Genomic DNA, 17530 nt, shown 5'->3' on the forward strand with positions numbered 1-17530 from the left:
CTGTCTCTTCTACCGGGCTCTTCTCAGAGAACACGAAAATAAATCGGATAAAAGGATCCTGTTTCGAAATAGCCCGGCTGATATTGTGCCTGGACGTTTCCTTGTAACACATCCTGCCTAATTATTCAACCACAGACAATTAGTTCCGTTCGTACTGATTAAGGACTGGACCAAACCGGGAGAACTACCATGATGATATCAGTCAGAGTTACAGAAAACATATCCCATGTTACATATCCTGCTTAAATTGTGTAGATATCTCTTAAAGAATCTTTGGATGTTGCATCCTAGTTATGTTCCCAGAATTAAATTTAAAAAAGCTGTTCCTGTATCTTCCCATACTAAAATTGAATTCCAATACATTAACTTAATAATAATTACTATTATATTTATATTTTTAAATGTATAGTGTAAAAACATGAAAAACAATTTACTAAATAATTAAAAGTATATATAACATGCATAGACATCATAATATAATAAACTTCAAGAATACCATAATATGTACTATACTGTATAATACTATATAATTACTCTATAAAAATACCATATATTTTACTAATGATGCAAAGTCCCAAATCCTTGTGTATTTAAAAAAGAATGGAAATATCAGATTTATATAAGTTTTTATTCATATGATATAATATGCATTTATATTTATTTTTAAGATGTTCCATAAGACTTATGGAACATAAGGCCATAACGACTGTGTTTCCTCCCTCCTATAGGTGTAAGAATTACGCTCAACCAGAGCCCGTCTACGCTAATGGAGAACAGGGGAACATGACGCAGCACCGGCACAACAAGATTAAGTTCATCGACACCAAAACTGCGGAAGTGAAAGGGAGGAACAAAGTAAGTGTCCCAGGCCTCATTCTCCTCTTTCATGTCCTTCCTTACATTACATTACATTATTGGCATTTGGCAGACGCTCTTATCCAGAGCGACGTACAGTTGATTTAGGCTAAGCAGGAGACAATCTTCCCCTGGAGCAAGGCAGGGTTAAGGGCCTAGCTCAAGGGCCCAACGGCTGTGCGGGTCTTATTGTGGCTACACCGGGATTCGAACCACCGACCTTGTGTGTCCCAGTCATTTACCTTAACCACTATGTAGCTGCCCTGTGCCCCTTTTACATTACATTATTGGCATTTGGCAGACGCTCTTATCCAGAGCGACGTACAGTTGATTAGACTAAGCAGGAGACAATCCTCCGCTGGAGCAATGCAGGGTTAAGGGCCTTGCTCAAGGGCCCAACAGCTGTGCGGATCTTATTGTGGCTACACTGGGATTAGAACCACCGACCTTGCGTGTCCCAGTCATTTACCTTAACCACTACGCTACAGGCCGCCCCTTCCTTAAATCAACTCTCTTCACCTGCGGATGACTTGCCGCATAGATGCTCTTAACATGTTTGGTAACCTTAAAGGTACAATAGGTAAGGTTTTTGTGTTACAAGACCATTCCTATCTTTGAAAAAGGCTCACTGATATGTTGACTCACCCTCTGCCTCTGTTTATAGTTGACTCGCGCTCTAAATTCGGGTTTAAAAATATGCAGTTGACGGCCCGACACTCTGTACCAAAACATCGTATAACTGTACAATAATTCAAGCTTGTTGGTCGGCGTTTCAACGTCAGCGTGTTCACAGAGGAGGGATAGCAGTGTTGTGGTTTGAAGTTGTTTGTTGCTGCTATTCCCCTCTTGACCGTTAGAAGTCTGAAATTACCTGTTGTACCTTTACGCTTGGCTGCAGGGCTTTTCCTCAAAAGATTACTTCCCTTTCAGCGAGAACTTTAGACTGCTAACTTTTTTCAAGTGCACCAAGTGACAAGTCACAAGTTATTTTCACTGGTTTCAGTTCTGAAGGCATTGCAGTGGGCGTTTCTGTTTCTGGGTATCGTCCTTACTATCACCAGTCAGCTACCTTTCCCCTTGTCTCTGACAATATTCTTTAAGGATTTAATCTTCTCATGAGCCCAGTATATGTTATAGGATACCAAAAAAGCCCTACTTTTTTCTTCTAAATAGGTTGGTCCTGTGATTTCTCCATGGGTACCCATATATTCTCTCTAACACCGGATGTTGAAGGTGCTTTTGTGCTTGCATCTGCGGTGTGTGCTGCTGAGAACACAGAAGCTCTACTGTAGACATGGTGTTGAGAAATGCTTTTTCATCTTTCTTTAATTATTTGGTTATTCTATCATTTTAAATCAGTTCAAGACATCCACTAATGTCTTCATCCCAATCATACACATTTCTGGGCATAATTACTGTAAGCTATTCAAAATTTAACGAGGATTTCAGATTACATCTCTCACAAAAAAAAAGAAAAAAATTGTTACTGTAAAAATGAATTACGTTATGAAGGCCTCAAGTCTGCTTTGTAATATATTCCTGCCGTAATTGTTGTTGTCAGTGATTTAAAAATAATTCAACGTTGGGAACACATATCTGGTGTAATTTGCTTTTGATTAAACGTGGTCCCCAGGAGTATAAATTACAGGGGTGGTCTGTACCAGGAAAGCATTTTTGGCTCAGTGCTGGCCGAATCTTCCTGTGTCTGCTCTGAAACAGACAGCCACAGTTCATTTAACCCCACTGCTGGGAAAGACATACCTAAACCATCCTTCATTATAAAGCAGAGGCCTGTAAGTGAAGCAGCTGCTCCAAACGTAAGCTTGCCAGACTACAGCTTCTGCATTAATGGAGCAACATAGTGGTCGAATGTGACAACTTGCCAGTTGTCTTTAGGCAACAATTAAACTAATGTCCATATTTAAATGGATTTTATTAACTTATTAGCTTAATAAGATTAACTTATTTTTCTAAGACTACATTTCCCACTATAAAAGTTCACCCAAACTGTGGTAATGATACACTTAGCTGGCAATTCGCTATTCTGTTGGCCGGCGGCGCAAAAACTGTGGGTCATGAGTTTAAAACACGTACTTCTTGAAAAACTAAAGGGACATATTTAATACTTTCATCATGTTTCCGCTATGCCCTCTTGTGCAAATTGCATATAAAAACCTACAAAGTGTGACACCATGGTACTCCTTTAACTGCTGCGAGGCCATTTTTGTGAGAATACTATATAGACTTTGCAGTAGAGGAGCTTATAAACAGCACAATAATAAAATGGCTGGGCCAGGCACGTGAAATCAGCTTTAAATTCAGTATTCATCCGGCTGTCAAGTTCACTGATGTGTATAGACAGTTTAAATGTGCCTTTTCTTTGGCAAAGATGTGCTTGGTTTTGGAGAATGCCGAAGGGTTTTTATGTAACTTCAGCGCCGTAAGTTCATTCATTACACAACAAAACAGGAAAACCATGTTATTTTCCTTGCAGAGATGAGGGGCTGTGCTCTCCAGGAACAGACATCTTAGTTTCTCAAATAACAAACGATGCAGCCAAAAGGTACAGCATGTTGGTTTTGGCTTGGTCGCAGGCCGCACATGTTTTTGTCCACTCCGGTTTTCACGTTGCGAGGAGGCAAATTTGTGGCGCTTTCAAACTTCTGTCACAACATTGCAAGACAACGTCCCTGACGAGAGGTTCCCTCAACACTGGAATGCTACACTCTGCAAACATTCTAGACCTGTAACACCCTGGCAGTGTGAGAACATAAATTTTAAGTGTTTTCCCTTTGTAATATCCTCGTGGAGCAGGCACCGGGTCACCAAATGCGATCCACTGAAACATTCTTCGGGGGTTATCCTGAAGATGATCAGCAGTTCAGCACCTACATTCAACATCTAAATCATCCAACCTGGACCTCGAAATGAACTTATCAGGACATAATCTCAAAGCAAATGCTTTGGCAGTTGTGTCAAGCGAGCCCCTAGGTAATACGCAAGGCCCTTAAATAACATTTCCTGGACCATTGCTGAGTATGTGCTGAGACAAAAACTCTACCTTATTGTAATTTGTCCCTTTCATTTTCATAAACAAATACTGTATACTCGATCGAATGTGGTGACGTGGGTCTGTGCTAAATTTAATTTTAATAAATAACTCAGTGAAGTTCTAACAGGCTCCAGAGGCAGACTAGATTATTAATGTATCCTCAAATAACATGTCCTTCACTCATTGGCTCACTACTGGTTTAAGTTTTTTTAAAAGAGCTTTGTGATCTAGCTGACGAGCAATATCTGAAGTTAATTGAAACGCAAGTTTAATAAAATTTATATTATACGCTGTAAAAATATTGTGAGAGTCCTTGCAGATTAAATGTTAAAACTGAGGAAATCTAGCTAAAGTAACCTCATGTGGGTCTGATTTTCAAATAAGCTAATGATTTAGTACTGCGTTGTTACTGCAAATAATAAACTCCTCTTGTGTCTTCGTGAATCACAGCTGCTTGTGTTATGTATTCCTCTTAAAGATTAACAACAGTGTTAACATGGTGAATACGAGGTATAGGGCATTTTGAGGGTCAGCGTATTTCCCAAACTAATGTTGTGGGCATTGAATCGGCCAATCCTGGCCGCCAAACACAGCACTTTATTTCATACGCTGCGATGCTCAGCTACTGCGCTACAGGAGGTGCTACCGAACTATGTCGTGGGGATTACTCTGTCAGCTGAAACCCTTCATGCTGTGGCGAATAACATCACCGTAGTAATACCGCAGTGTAATAAACCCCCGGTCACACTCGCATGCTCTGGAGTGAGTCCAGCCACATCAATGAGAAGAATCGCTGCATTAACATGTGTGCGAATGCGCTTAGCTGGACCATTTGCTTTGGAGCCCAATCCCTTGGTAATTCAGTGTCATAGGTACATGGTGTGGCAAAAGCAAACCAAACACTTTCTGCGGGTTTTATTCTAACCCCAAAAGAAAAACTCGAGATGCCTTCAACAGCAGTACTTAATAAAATACATTAAACTCTGCAAGACCTTCAACATGCAGTACCACTTTAGATACCTATAATCTTACCTCAGGAAAGTCTGCATAGTATCATTCAACCGTCAACTAGGGCTTAGACTGTATTCACTGACCGTTGCATGTTGCTAGTTAGTCAAATACATTATAGTCGTGCCTTGTTCACAGTCACTCTGTCAGTTAGTACCTGAGAGTCAATCACGTCTTCCTGGCTTGAGTTTCCAAAGCACACATTAGGGACTGTAGACATTACAGCAGATCTCCCTGGAGAGCTTGTTACCAGAACCACTCACCGCAAACTTAATTAAGCCCAGGACCAGGAGAGCAGCACTTCTAAGAGCCAGTCTGTAGGGTTCATTTAAAGAAGTTTGTTCTGACATGATGGATCAGGTTGGGGGGGGGGGGGGACACAAATTCTAAATAAAACAAGAATTCAAGAATTTTAAAACGGCAAATTCAAACCAGGAAAGGAGGCAATGCTTGTCAGACGTGACAGAAATAGGCAGAGCCAGTTAGAGAGAACTGAATGCAACTGCGCAGAAAGAAAAGGTAGAGCTCTGTGAAAGCCCTTCTGTCTCTCCGCACCGTTACACAGACGGAAAGCAAGCCTAATTGTGACAAACAAGGACCTGCCCTTTTCGTCGGGCATCGGGCAGAAGCCAGGGTTTGACGTGAGCGGGACGGCGAGCCTTATTTACAAGCCGCCGCAGGCCCCCCTCCGAATGCCGGCGCTTTATTGGGGTGAGCGCGGGGGTCGGCGATAACAAGGTCGTTTTTTGTAAAAAAAGAGGGTGGAATTGTCGGGGAGAATTCCTCTCTGTCACCCCGCGTAAATTGCCCGGCCCGTGACAGAGGGCCCGGTAAGGACGGGTCTCCGAGGGGCTTCCCGTAAAAGGCCGACAGAGGGAAGACGGACGGCGACCGGGTCGCCACGGCGGCGGCGGCGGTCGCGAGGAGCGTCTGGTCGGGTCGGCGCCCGGGGGTCGAGTCCCGCCCGACGGCCCCCGTCCCGCCCCGAAGGGTCTCTCGGCTCGGGTCGCCCGATTTACGGATCGCGCGGCAAACGGGAAATCGTGACAGCGCAGTTTAAAAAAAAAAAAACATACAACAGCAACAACAACTGTACGATGAATACGTGCGTGGATACTCTTTTCTTGGCTGGAGAGAAGAGAGAGCAAACGGGAGATAGATAGAGAGAGAGGAGAACAGGGTGCAGTGAGCCGATTGCCAACTGAGACCATGCTCTTCGTTAGACGCTGTGAGGGCCAGTGGTAATTGGGCCGTTGCGTAATTGATGTGTCTGCTGGTATGACAGAAACATTAGCGTGAGGCGAGTGTTGCCTAGCTGCGTCAAAAAAACACAAGCAGAAAAAAGGAAAGATACACACCAGAATATCAACTCAGAGTTGGAGATTTGAATCATTTACCCTCTCTCTCTCTCTCTTGCGTTCTCTTTCTTGCTCACGCTCTTTCTCTGTCTGTAAGATTTGTTGTTTGTGGCTCCACTTTGGCGACCGTAGACCTCTTCTGAAGAGCTAAATAGTCTGGAACATGACAAAGAAACCCTCAGAAGAACCGCAAATGTGCTGCTGACTCGTGGCAAAAGCCACGTTTTAAAGACTCAGGCCAGCAGCTCAAAGCCAACACCGCCCCGCCACCCACCCCCCACCAATGGAAATGCAGGATGTCAACACCAAGTCCAATACTCTGAACTGTATACCGATCGCATTTAATACTTTTGATGTAGCAGCTCTGAGAACAGATGCCATTGAAAGCAGAAGGGAAAAGAATAAATAGGGTCTGGCCTTGTGCCCAAAACTGACTTTATTATTATGTCTACTTAGGCCATTAAATGGTTCAGTGTCGAACGGCAACAGGAATCGAACGTGGCATTGTAAACACTCTCGGGGAAATGACACAAAGCCCAGCTGTGCCTTCTGGTGGGCAACAGTCAAAGAAATGTCGTGCCCAGATGTATCCGCTCATTAATTTCAAACCATTGAGAGTTGGGGGGGAGGGGAGGCGGCGGGGAGGGGAAAGTCCCTTTGACCTGCAATTTATTAGCAAATAACCAAATTGATGTTAAATTTTCGCGGTCATTTTTGTCTGTGGAGGACGCTTTCACATGGAAAAGCGCCACCTACTTCAAGGGATGTCAGACAGCAGTCCTGGAGGGTTGCAGTGTCTGCTGGCTATTCTGATTAGACTTACAGCCAGTAGCCAGCTTGGGAGCAAGATGTGTGGACAGTCTCTTTAGCAAACAGCAGAAAGCCCTGCCGGCATTGTGGCCCTTCTCTAAGAGTCAGGTCCTATTGGTACATGCCATACTGCCATGTCTGTCACTTCCCATAATGTGTTACTGTTAATTATGTCTTTGGCTGAATGCACTCTTTCTAATTCCAGCAAATGTTTAAAGGCTAATATTTGCTTTCCTGCGCAGACCATCAGCACTCTGGTGGTGGCTGAGGCCAACGTCTCCGGGATCTACTCCTGCCATGCGGAGAACTCAGTGGGAAACTGCTCATGGAACCCCCCTTTCTACGTGGACAGTAAGTGGGCTCCAAAAATTCTGAAACGAGCAGGCAGTAGCTTTCATTGGATCGTCAAAACTCGACTGCTGAAAAATGTGTTTACATTTTTTTTTTTTTTTTTTTTAAGCATGCTTCTAGGGTGGCCGTTCAAGGGTAGAAGCCAAACTGCAGTATATTTTTTCAGCGTCTCTTCCAGTGAGTTTGGAATGGACACAGAGAGTCAGAGAATGAGAATGCCCGCTTCCCCCGGTGTTGCACAGGGGCGAGTGGGGGGCATTCATTGAAAACATCTTCTGCCGAAGCAGATAGTGCTCACGCTGGAGCAGATAGCGTTCACGCTGGAGCAGATAGTGCTCACGATGGAGCAGATAGCGCTCATGTTGGAGCAGATAGCGTTCAGGCCGGAGCAGATAGCGTTCACGATGGAGCAGATAGAGTTCACGCCAGAGCCATATGGCTCGGTCTAAATACATGAATCCTGACAGCACGACCACACTGCAGCACCAGCAGGTTTTGCTGCTATTCCGAAGGGGCCTTCTGCCGCGCCGATCATTTTCATAAGCATCTGACCGCTTCCAAATGTTAGCGGAATGAAGAGCCATCGGCGGCGGTTATGTAACGCGCTCTGCATCAGCTGGCAGGGTCTCCACGATGCTCGAGCCCACGGTTTTTTTATTTGTTTTTGCAAACGGAGGGCAAACTGGCAGAGGAAGAGTGGTTCCCAAAAGCAGTAAAGAGGGGACGGAGCTCACCCCAGGAGGAGGGTTTGGAGACACAAGAAGGGAACGGGGCCAGGGTGTGAGCGAGGGAAGGAGAACGAGGGAGAGATCGGTCGCTGGAGACTGCATCGCGCGAGTTCCAGTGACAGAGATCGCGGGGGGGGGGGGGGGGGGGGGGGCGGGTGTGGGCGGCGGGGGGATGGAATGCCGAGGCCAGGAATGGAATTGCAGTAACAGCTGTCTTCTCTTACGGAACGCGGAATGCTTTCCAGCGTTCTGAATAAACAAGCATGGTCCTGCTCCCTGGAGGCACTGGCCCGGCCTGGTTCCTATTGTACCGCTGCAGGTCGGCCATCAGCTCCAGCCCTGCACCGCCAACGTGCTTCCAATTAACAGTGATGAAACAGGAAATAACTGCAAATTTGGCATTCTTGGCATCCCAATGCTGGGGGGTGGGGGGTGGGGGGCACTTACATTCTCATAGCTCTGCCCAGAGAAGGGGCACACTTCAGTCAGTGGACAATCTTGTGTTTTTTTTATGACAGCTGTAAGTTATAGTTATAGCTCTGTTTATAGACAATATGCTCTGAATCTTTTTCACAATGATTTTTTTTTTTTTTTTTGAAAATAGTTTCAGCATATGTTTTGAAAAGGTTCTGGCACGGAGGCCGCAGAAAGCTTGTTAAAACACACATGTTCCATCCAGCGTGCGGACATTTCAACAAGTTCACAGTTCCAGGAATTCAAAGTGACAGCTCGTACCGCTGCGTCCTGACGGTTTTTTCGGGGATGTTTTTTTTTTTCCCTCTCTCTCTCTCTCTCCTTAGGTCACCCAGAGGCCATAGAGATCAAGCCTCACAGGGCGATCGAGGGGGACGACGTCACCCTGACCTGCAGAGCCACGCGGTACCTGTACTCCGAGCTGCTCTGGTACGACCCGCGGAACCGCACGGTTCCCGGCTCCGACACCTCGCTGCGCCTCTCCCCGCACTCCATCTCCCTCTCGCTGCGGCTGGAGAACGTCTCCCGCGGCAACGTCAAGGGCTACGAGTGCCGGGCCTTCAACGACCACACCCACAAGGAGGTCCGAAAGATGTCCATGCTGCACGTCAAAATCCAAGGTGACAGCGCGGGCGGCGACCGGGCCCCTAAACCACCGGCTTGTTCCGCACTCAGAATAAAATTATCATTTTTATTTATTTTGTCGTAAAATTCTCCAGAGCCGAGGGGGCCCTGGCTGCCGCAGAACCTGACCAATCAGGACGTGAACAGCGGCAGCACGCTGATCCTGAACTGCTCCGCCCAGGGCGTGCCGTCGCCCAACATCACGTGGTACAAGATCGGTCGTCCCGTGCTGCAGGGTCCAGGTAGGAGCTCCCGAGCAGACACGAGGCACGTAGAAGGTGTAGCGTACAATCTTTGAGCATATTACACTACATGTCATTCGGCAGACGCTTTTATCCAAAGCGAATTACAATTGATTAGACTAAGCAGGAGACAATGCTCCCCTGGAGCAATGTAGGGTTAAGGGCCTAGCTCTCTGGGGATTGAACCACCCACCTTGCGGTTCCCAGTCATGTACCACTACGCTACAGGCCACCATTTCATCCTTCCTGTTCCCTAGCACTGAACTCTATTAACTTATGGCTATTTTTATGTATTTGTGTAACTAAACTGTGAAAAAACATTTGTGAAGCATACACGCACTGAGAACTTTATTAGGAACACCAGTACACCTTATTCGTGCGATTATCTAATCAGCCAATCATGTGGCAGCAGCACAGTGCATAAGATCATGTAGATATGGGTCAGGAGCTTCAGTTAATGTTCACATCTACCATCAGAATTGAGAAAAGTGGTTGAGTATGTTTAACACAGCTTTTAAGGGTACTTATCTATAGCTAGCTCGCACTAATGCTACCTACACACCTTGGTAAGGTCGGACATTTCATAAATGTGCACAAACTTTTTCTTAAATGAATGGATGTGATTGGACATTTCTGAACGTCCAGCTTGTATTTGAGAAGTGATTGGTTGTTTGTCAGCAGAGAGTGCTATAACCAAAAATGCCCAGGAAAAGTTATACACTCTGAATAATTTTTCACTATTCCAGCACTATCTGCTGTTAGCACTGGTTTCACATTTTTCAAAAGCTAAAAATGTGTTATTCTCGAACAGAGCTGACCTTAGAGTCCTGAAAACAATGGTGGGATTCTGCTGTTATTGTGGCCTGTTCTATACTATTGTCTGGCTTGTTCACTGTGCCAGGATTTATATGGAGAACACCTGCAGAAATTTAGCTCACAGAGATGTGTACAGATTAGACTTGGCAATGGTTTTGAAAAGGGAGTCCACGCTCAGACGATTCTTTTTAATATTTAATGACGTGCAATAATATACTCATTGCCAACAATCTTGCACAGGGAGCCAGATCTCAAACGAGTGCTTTTGAAAATAACTTACTCTGAACTCTGCGTGTGCACGTCTGTGTCCACAAAAGGGCTTCTCGGAAAAGCATTAAAAAAAACATTGTGTGCAGGAATCACGCTGGCGGAGGACGGGTTCCTGACTATCGAGCGAGTGAAGAAGGACGATGAGGGCCTTTACGAGTGTCTGGCCAGAAACACCATCGGGGAGGTGAAGACGCAAGCGGTCGTCACTGTAGTTGGTGAGTTTCCATCTCCAGAGGTCAGAAAGTAAAAATCCTGCCGTGTGTTTCATCCACCTGTGAATGAATCCAGCCAGCTGATTTCAATAATTAGCCCTTCCTCCAGGCTGAAGAATTGCGCAAATTAACAAATCCAGATGATTGTAACAAGATACAGGGGAGGACTTTTTTTACTTTCTGAATGTGCCCTTTCCACCGCTGACCGTCTCTCCCCGTTTCTCTTTCCTTTGCACCTCACACCACTGCGCCTGGATCAACCGTTTAAAAAAGAAATACCTCTCTTTCTCCGCCACATATCGAAGCCAAGATCTTTATCGCTCTTGGAGGCCCCTAAATCCATACTTCCAGTTGTAAATCGAGGCAATCTGACAAGACAGTCCACATCAAACGGCCAGAGACCAGTTGGGTGAAATGTAAATTCACCAGCATCGCCATACAAGGCATGGTCCTGTAGGTCCTTCAACATCTCTGAGGTTATATCCATGGTGCTCTACATTTGTTTATTTTCGTCCCCAGTATAAAAAAAAACCGAGGCAAGGATTCGATATTGAAATGTATTCCCGAGAGAGAAGCCAAAGCTACTAAGAATGCCAGCCGAATTCCTCCATACTTTTATTAGCAGGGTAACTGTGCAGGTCCCACACATGGGAGCTGACCTCCGTGGGGTGTGGGTGGAGCTTCGCTAATGACCGAGGGCACTTTGCCCGACAGAGGTCCACTCATTAAAGTTAGCATGAGATGTGAAACTCGAAACAAGGTCGAGGGGAACACAGTGAGCAAATTGGTCGTGTATTGCTCGTCTTAATGGCGCCAAAAATTTGGTCCCCCGCCCCCACGTCCCCCCACCCCCACCCCACACCACCCCAGTTCTTTCCATATTTTATGATCATGTTCCATCTACAGAAAATTGTAAAAAGGTTATTTCACAGGAAGTTGTTATCACATCAGTCTGGTCTCACGGTGAGTCGCATTACATGCTCTCTCGTTAACAGCACAAGGGTCTTAAAATGTTTGCGGTGTACATGGAGGCGGTTACAAGGCACTTTATACTGCCAGATATGGTGAGCAGCAATGTGGTATGCGCCGCTCAAATAAACAGCACACAATATAAACAAGTGTTTTCATCTGCAGAATACATTCACTGCGTGATGAAAACAGAGCTTGCAGTGGACAAACGGCAAAGGGAAGCAGCAAACACATCTGACAGAAAATTCCAAAGTACCGGAGCCAACGCCGGTGTAATTTTACTCACGAAATCTTGGAAACTAAAATCAGAGCCATCCCACACGTGTTATTCAGGGTCAACGTTTGCACAAAACAAATGCCTTAGCAGTAGGATTTATTCCCGTCTTTCCACATCTACCTGTTCATCAGTCCATATCGATTCCAGCATCTGCCCCGTGTGAAATACCTGGCTCCGGTAATCCGTTTATTCGCGGTGAGACAACCTAACCTCAACCTCAACCTTCCAGGTGATGACGGGAAGCCCAACATCGAGGTCATTATCCTGGTGTGCACTGGAGTGGCTGCCACCTTCCTCTGGCTGATGCTCATCCTCTTCATCCGTAAACTGAGGAAGGTGAGACATTATGTTACGCTACATTACAAACTAGGAAACCGGGTAAGGTACCACGTAACTGTGTAATCAGCCGTTTCATTGGTCAGTTCAGTGCTTCAGAGGAGCAAAGCCAGCACACCCTGTGGCTCTCTAGATACAGTGCTGCTGACCGTTGATTTTCCAGACACTCGCACACAGAGTAGCTGACAAGGCTGAAGCACATCAGCGCACGCACAACATTCATGCGACTGAAGTCACAAGAACAATTACCGTCACCCCTGAGGGAGATGTATGAACTGCCACTGCTAAGCAAATAATTATTTTCTCCATGCCATCCTTGACAAATTTACGTGTAAATAATGCCAAGTATACATGTTCTTCTTTTGTATCCATAACATAATACAACATGTGTGATAAACAATCGGAAAACTGTACCGAACACAAGTGTTGTTTTAAGTGATAACAGCACTACGAAGGCCCATCCACACCAAGAACGATAACAAAAAAAATATGACGTTGGAAAAATGGTCATAACTCAAGTGGCCCGCGGAATCCACAAGATCACTTTCGGAGCGATTTCCTTCCAGCTGCATGAACACTGACAGCCAATCAAAATCCGACCAAATATACCGGGCGTCACCCGCAAAATGGCTGATGACATAGCCAAGAGGCTATTTATGGAGGGCTATCGTTCAGCAGTGCGGGTGCTCACTCTGCAGGCCATACAGGCTCATATGACTCATATGACCCTGATCGTGACATGAAAGTTCCAGGAATTGCTACTTAAGATTTGAGTATATGACTAAGATTATTCTGGCAATGTTTCTAAGAATAAAATGCGGAAACGAGCAAATGTCGCCTTCTGCCGAAACGGAACCGGATTGGGACCGTCCTATGGTTTTGAAATGTCCTGCTTCTTTTGTTGTGGCACAGCAGATACAGTATAAATAGTAATGAACAGAAATGAACAACATAGTGCTGAGTCCACTGAGATTTCAACATGAGTGGTCTTCATATTCAAATGTTGCCCCCCCCCCCCCCCCCCCCCGCCATCCACCCACTCTTCAGCCCAGTTCTGCAGACATAAAGACAGGCTACCTGTCAATCATAATGGACCCAGATGAGGTGCCCCTTGATGAGCAATGTGACCGTCTGCCTTATGACAGCAGCAAGTGGGAGTTTCCTCGAGACCGACTGAGACTGGGTGAGTCTCCTACAGCAGGGGACAAAGCCTGAGCACTGCTGCCCCTCTGTTCTTTAGAGCTAACATGAGTGTGTGTGTGTGTGTGTGTGTGTGTGTGAGTTTGTGTGTGTAAGTGCGGGTATATGTGTGTGCGTGTGGGACAGTTTGTGTGTGTGTGTGTGTGTGTGTGAGAGAGAGAGTTTGTGTGTGAGTGTATGTGTGTGTGTATGTGTGTGTGTGAGTGTATATGTGTGTATGTGTGTGTGAGTATGTGTGTGTGTATGTGTGTGTGTGTGTGTGTGTGAGTGTGTGTGTATGTGTATGTGTGTGTGAGTGCGGGTATATGTGTGTGCGTGTGGGAGAGTTTGTGTGTGTGTGTGTGTGTGTGTGTGTGTGAGAGAGAGAGTTTGTGTGTGTGTGAGTGCAGGTATATGTGTGTGTATGTGTGTGTGTGAGTGTATGTGTGTGTATGTGTGTGTGAGTATGTGTGTGTGAGTGTGTGTGTATGTGTGTATGCGTGCGAGTGCATGTGTATGAGTGTGTGAGTGTGTGTGTGTGTATGCGCGAGTATGTGTGTGTGTGTGCATGTGTGTGTGAGTGCGGGTATGTGTGTGTGTGCCTGTATGGTAACCGCGTGGTTACGTGTGGAGTTCTTTGGTGGTGCGGAAATGCATGTGCATACTCTTTATGTGTGTGCTTTCCAGGATATACGGTCATGTGTATATGTGCGTTTGTGGGAATGTGGGCGTGTGTGTGTGTGTAATTGTGTGTGCGCACTCATTCAGCCACATGTATTCCAAGCATGTTTCCTGAAGTGGGAATGTGGCAGGAGTGGCCGGCCTCTCTGAAATAACTATCACACCATTTTTCATCGGAGACCTGCTGCTGTCACCTGGTCTTAACTACGCCATAAATTCCCTGCGGAGAGTTGGCCAAGTGGTCAAAAGCTCAGCAGGTTGTTTTAATTACAGGCCTATATCTCTCCTGACAGCAAATACTGGGGTTTGACGTATGACTCCGCAGGGCAAAGCTCTCCCACACAAGCCCATTTACCCAAATGCCTTGCTCACCGTTGCTCCATTTGCAGGCAAAACACTGGGACATGGAGCTTTCGGCAAAGTCGTGGAGGCATCTGCATTTGGAATCGATAAGTTGTCGACTTGCAAGACGGTTGCGGTCAAAATGCTAAAAGGTAAAACGCCAGTCTGTTTCCCTCTACATTTTTATGCATAAGTTCTGAGCTGCACATTTTTACCCAGCAGCTAGCCAAATATTTCTCCTCTACAGGATGCATGTTTATCGTGTTTTTCAGAGCTGCCCCATTCTGCTTATTCACAGACATAATACAGAACTTGAAAAAACGCTGAAAAATTCATTTCAGGGGGAAAGTTTTGTTTTTCATACAGACAATGCATGCAGATGGCCCATATGTTTACAATTAGCCCCCTGCACATGGGGTACTGGTTCAAAGGAGACATGCAATCACTATACAGACTATTTTAAGCTCTGAGCTGTGTACGGCAAAATCCCTGGTGTCCCTAAGAGGAGGAAAGCCTGCAGATGTTGATAGCGAGGTAACAATCTCTGCCAGTGTTCGAGCGCTACAGGTGATGCAAGGGTCAGAAATGTGACCTGCACGTGAAAGCGAATGCTAAAATATTCAAACTCTTTTATAATGACCCCAAAGCAGATGTTTCTCCCCGATAGTGGCCATTATTAGGTCCCAACATTACTCCCACACTCTCTCCATCGGCCCTCCATTCTAAGCCGGCAAGAAGTCATCTGGCAGTTATTTTCTGAATTCTGAATTCTTCTTAATCGGATATGATATATGCATGAAAGAAATTTAAAGTAGCTATGAGCTGTCAGTGTTTTAATTTTAGAATATTGCCGTAACTGATTATATGGCCAAAATAAAATCAAAACTTGCTTCGCATTTGTAGAATACTTGTTTCAAAATACTAGCTTCATAAACAAATTACCATAGATTTGATTTAGTGCAATGTACAATAGAAAGCCTTAGAAACAGCAGATTGTAAAGAATAATAACAACAGTTATGCTATTGACCTGGTGTCCCAGGATCAAAATTGGTCTTTGATGATGAAAAAAAGTATTATTTGATACATCAAAAATTGTGACTGTCTAAACCTCTGCAATGTCAGCATACCCCGCAATAGTAACAGAATAGTCAGTAGTAGTTGTGCATATTCATTTTGAGAAGCTGTCTACATTTTTCCGTACAATGTACAATACATCTTATTCTCACATTGTTGTATTAAGAGTACTCCTAAAAATGTCTGGCCACTGTACACATAGCATATCTGGCTCCCATGAGAAAGCAGTAAAGTGTGTTGTCCTGTATCTGCATATAAATCATTGATTGGCCATTTCCACAGCCAATCAATTTCCCCCGCCGCATGGCTCTTTCCTTTGCATTAATCATGGCGGGGTGTTTAATGCACCCGCATAATAAAAAGCAGTGCACTCCCTCCCCACCCCCCTAAAAATGATGTTATAGAAATCACTCTGCGCTCATATGTCACATGGGCTGAAGAGTCCACTGTGGGGGAAGACTTCCTCAGCTATGACTAGTGAAACCACCAAGCTTTCAGCAGTCACATGCACCGGCTCTGTCACCAGTGATAGCCCACAAACGCATTACTCCATCCCATTCATCACTTACTGTACACACATCATGAAACTTGACGGTGAAGAAGGAGAAGCCATGGTGATATTTACTTATGACGAAACTAGACTCTAACTAAACCGCATGTCTTTTTTTTGTGGTTTCCTGTCAAGCATGAGCTCATTTAAATCTTGGGATAAAAGGTGTGTGGGCTCTATTGCCAGTAAATGAAAGAACAATTTTAAAGGTACGATATGTAAGATGTTTTGTGTTAAGACCATTGTAAATCCCTTCCTATCATCGAAAAAGGCTCACTGACATGTTGACTCACCCTCTGCCTGTGTTTATAGTCCTGAAATTCGTGTTTCTAAATATGCAGTCGAGGGGCCGGCACTCTGTACCAAAACATCGTATAGCTGTACAATAATTCAAGCTCATTGGTTGAAAAATGCCACAGCCGATGGCGTTTCAATGTCAGTGCATTCACAGAGAAGGGGTGGGATAAACAATGTTGTCTTTTGAGCGTGTTTGTTGCTGCAATTCCTCTCTTGACCATTAGAAGTCCAAAATTACCTAGTGTACCTTTAAAGTGCAGTAGCTGACATATCTCAGCTAGAGCAATTCATGATGGAATGAATCTATCTATCTACCTATCTATCTATCAATTATCTATTATCTATCTATCTATCTATCTGATCATGTTCCATCATCCTGATAGTTCTCTCCTGAGATATGACCTACTCTGAGACAGATTCTCACAGCTACAGAATACACTGACACCACAAGTGTACCGTGTTTGGCATAATGGATAGCCTTTGCCTTCTCATTTGCGAAAATCTTATATCTCATATAGCAGGAGACAGGAACTGAGCTTTTAAAAAAAATATATAAATAAATACACGCATGTTATCTTAAAAAAAAAGTCCCGTGTGTCTGCCTATCCTCTAATGCTTTTCGCATGTGCTTACATACGTTCAATTATTTCATACTGCAATACAGCGCACATTGGATCCCCCCACCCCCTTTCAGATGATGTACATGTGGTGGAATTTCAAAAATCTGCAGATCTTAAATCAACTCAGACTTGAATAAGATCAGCTGGGGACATCTGATTTCTCAATTTCTCAACTTTGACAATGAGGACATAACATTCATCTTCCTGTTCCCACCTCTGCCTAGATTGCACTGATTACATATTTAGAGGATGAAACATCAATGATTTAGCAATTTTTTTAAAGGAGGAATTGCATAAAGGTGTATCCATGAGTTTTTAGAGAGGGTTAGGGTTGTATAAAATAAAGAAACTCAAGAGACGTAGGCCAAACCTTAGGCTTACCAAAGCCAAATCAAGAAAAAAAT

General features: G+C 44.7%; 1 protein-coding gene across 1 annotated transcript in view; it reads left to right on the forward strand.

Moving 5' to 3' along the window:
* The window catches only part of kdrl (kinase insert domain receptor like), a 69177-nt gene that overhangs the window by 27906 nt on the left and 23741 nt on the right, over positions 1–17530 (forward strand). The window contains exons 11-18 of the mRNA XM_061236054.1: positions 729–855; positions 7326–7434; positions 8963–9256; positions 9356–9502; positions 10675–10803; positions 12276–12382; positions 13430–13565; positions 14632–14736. Of these exons, the coding sequence (XP_061092038.1) occupies positions 729–855; positions 7326–7434; positions 8963–9256; positions 9356–9502; positions 10675–10803; positions 12276–12382; positions 13430–13565; positions 14632–14736 (1154 nt within the window). The remainder of the gene's footprint in view (positions 1–728; positions 856–7325; positions 7435–8962; positions 9257–9355; positions 9503–10674; positions 10804–12275; positions 12383–13429; positions 13566–14631; positions 14737–17530) is intronic.

The sequence above is a fragment of the Conger conger genome, chromosome 3 (assembly GCF_963514075.1).
Source record: "Conger conger chromosome 3, fConCon1.1, whole genome shotgun sequence".
In the NCBI taxonomy this organism is placed as follows: domain Eukaryota; kingdom Metazoa; phylum Chordata; class Actinopteri; order Anguilliformes; family Congridae; genus Conger; species Conger conger.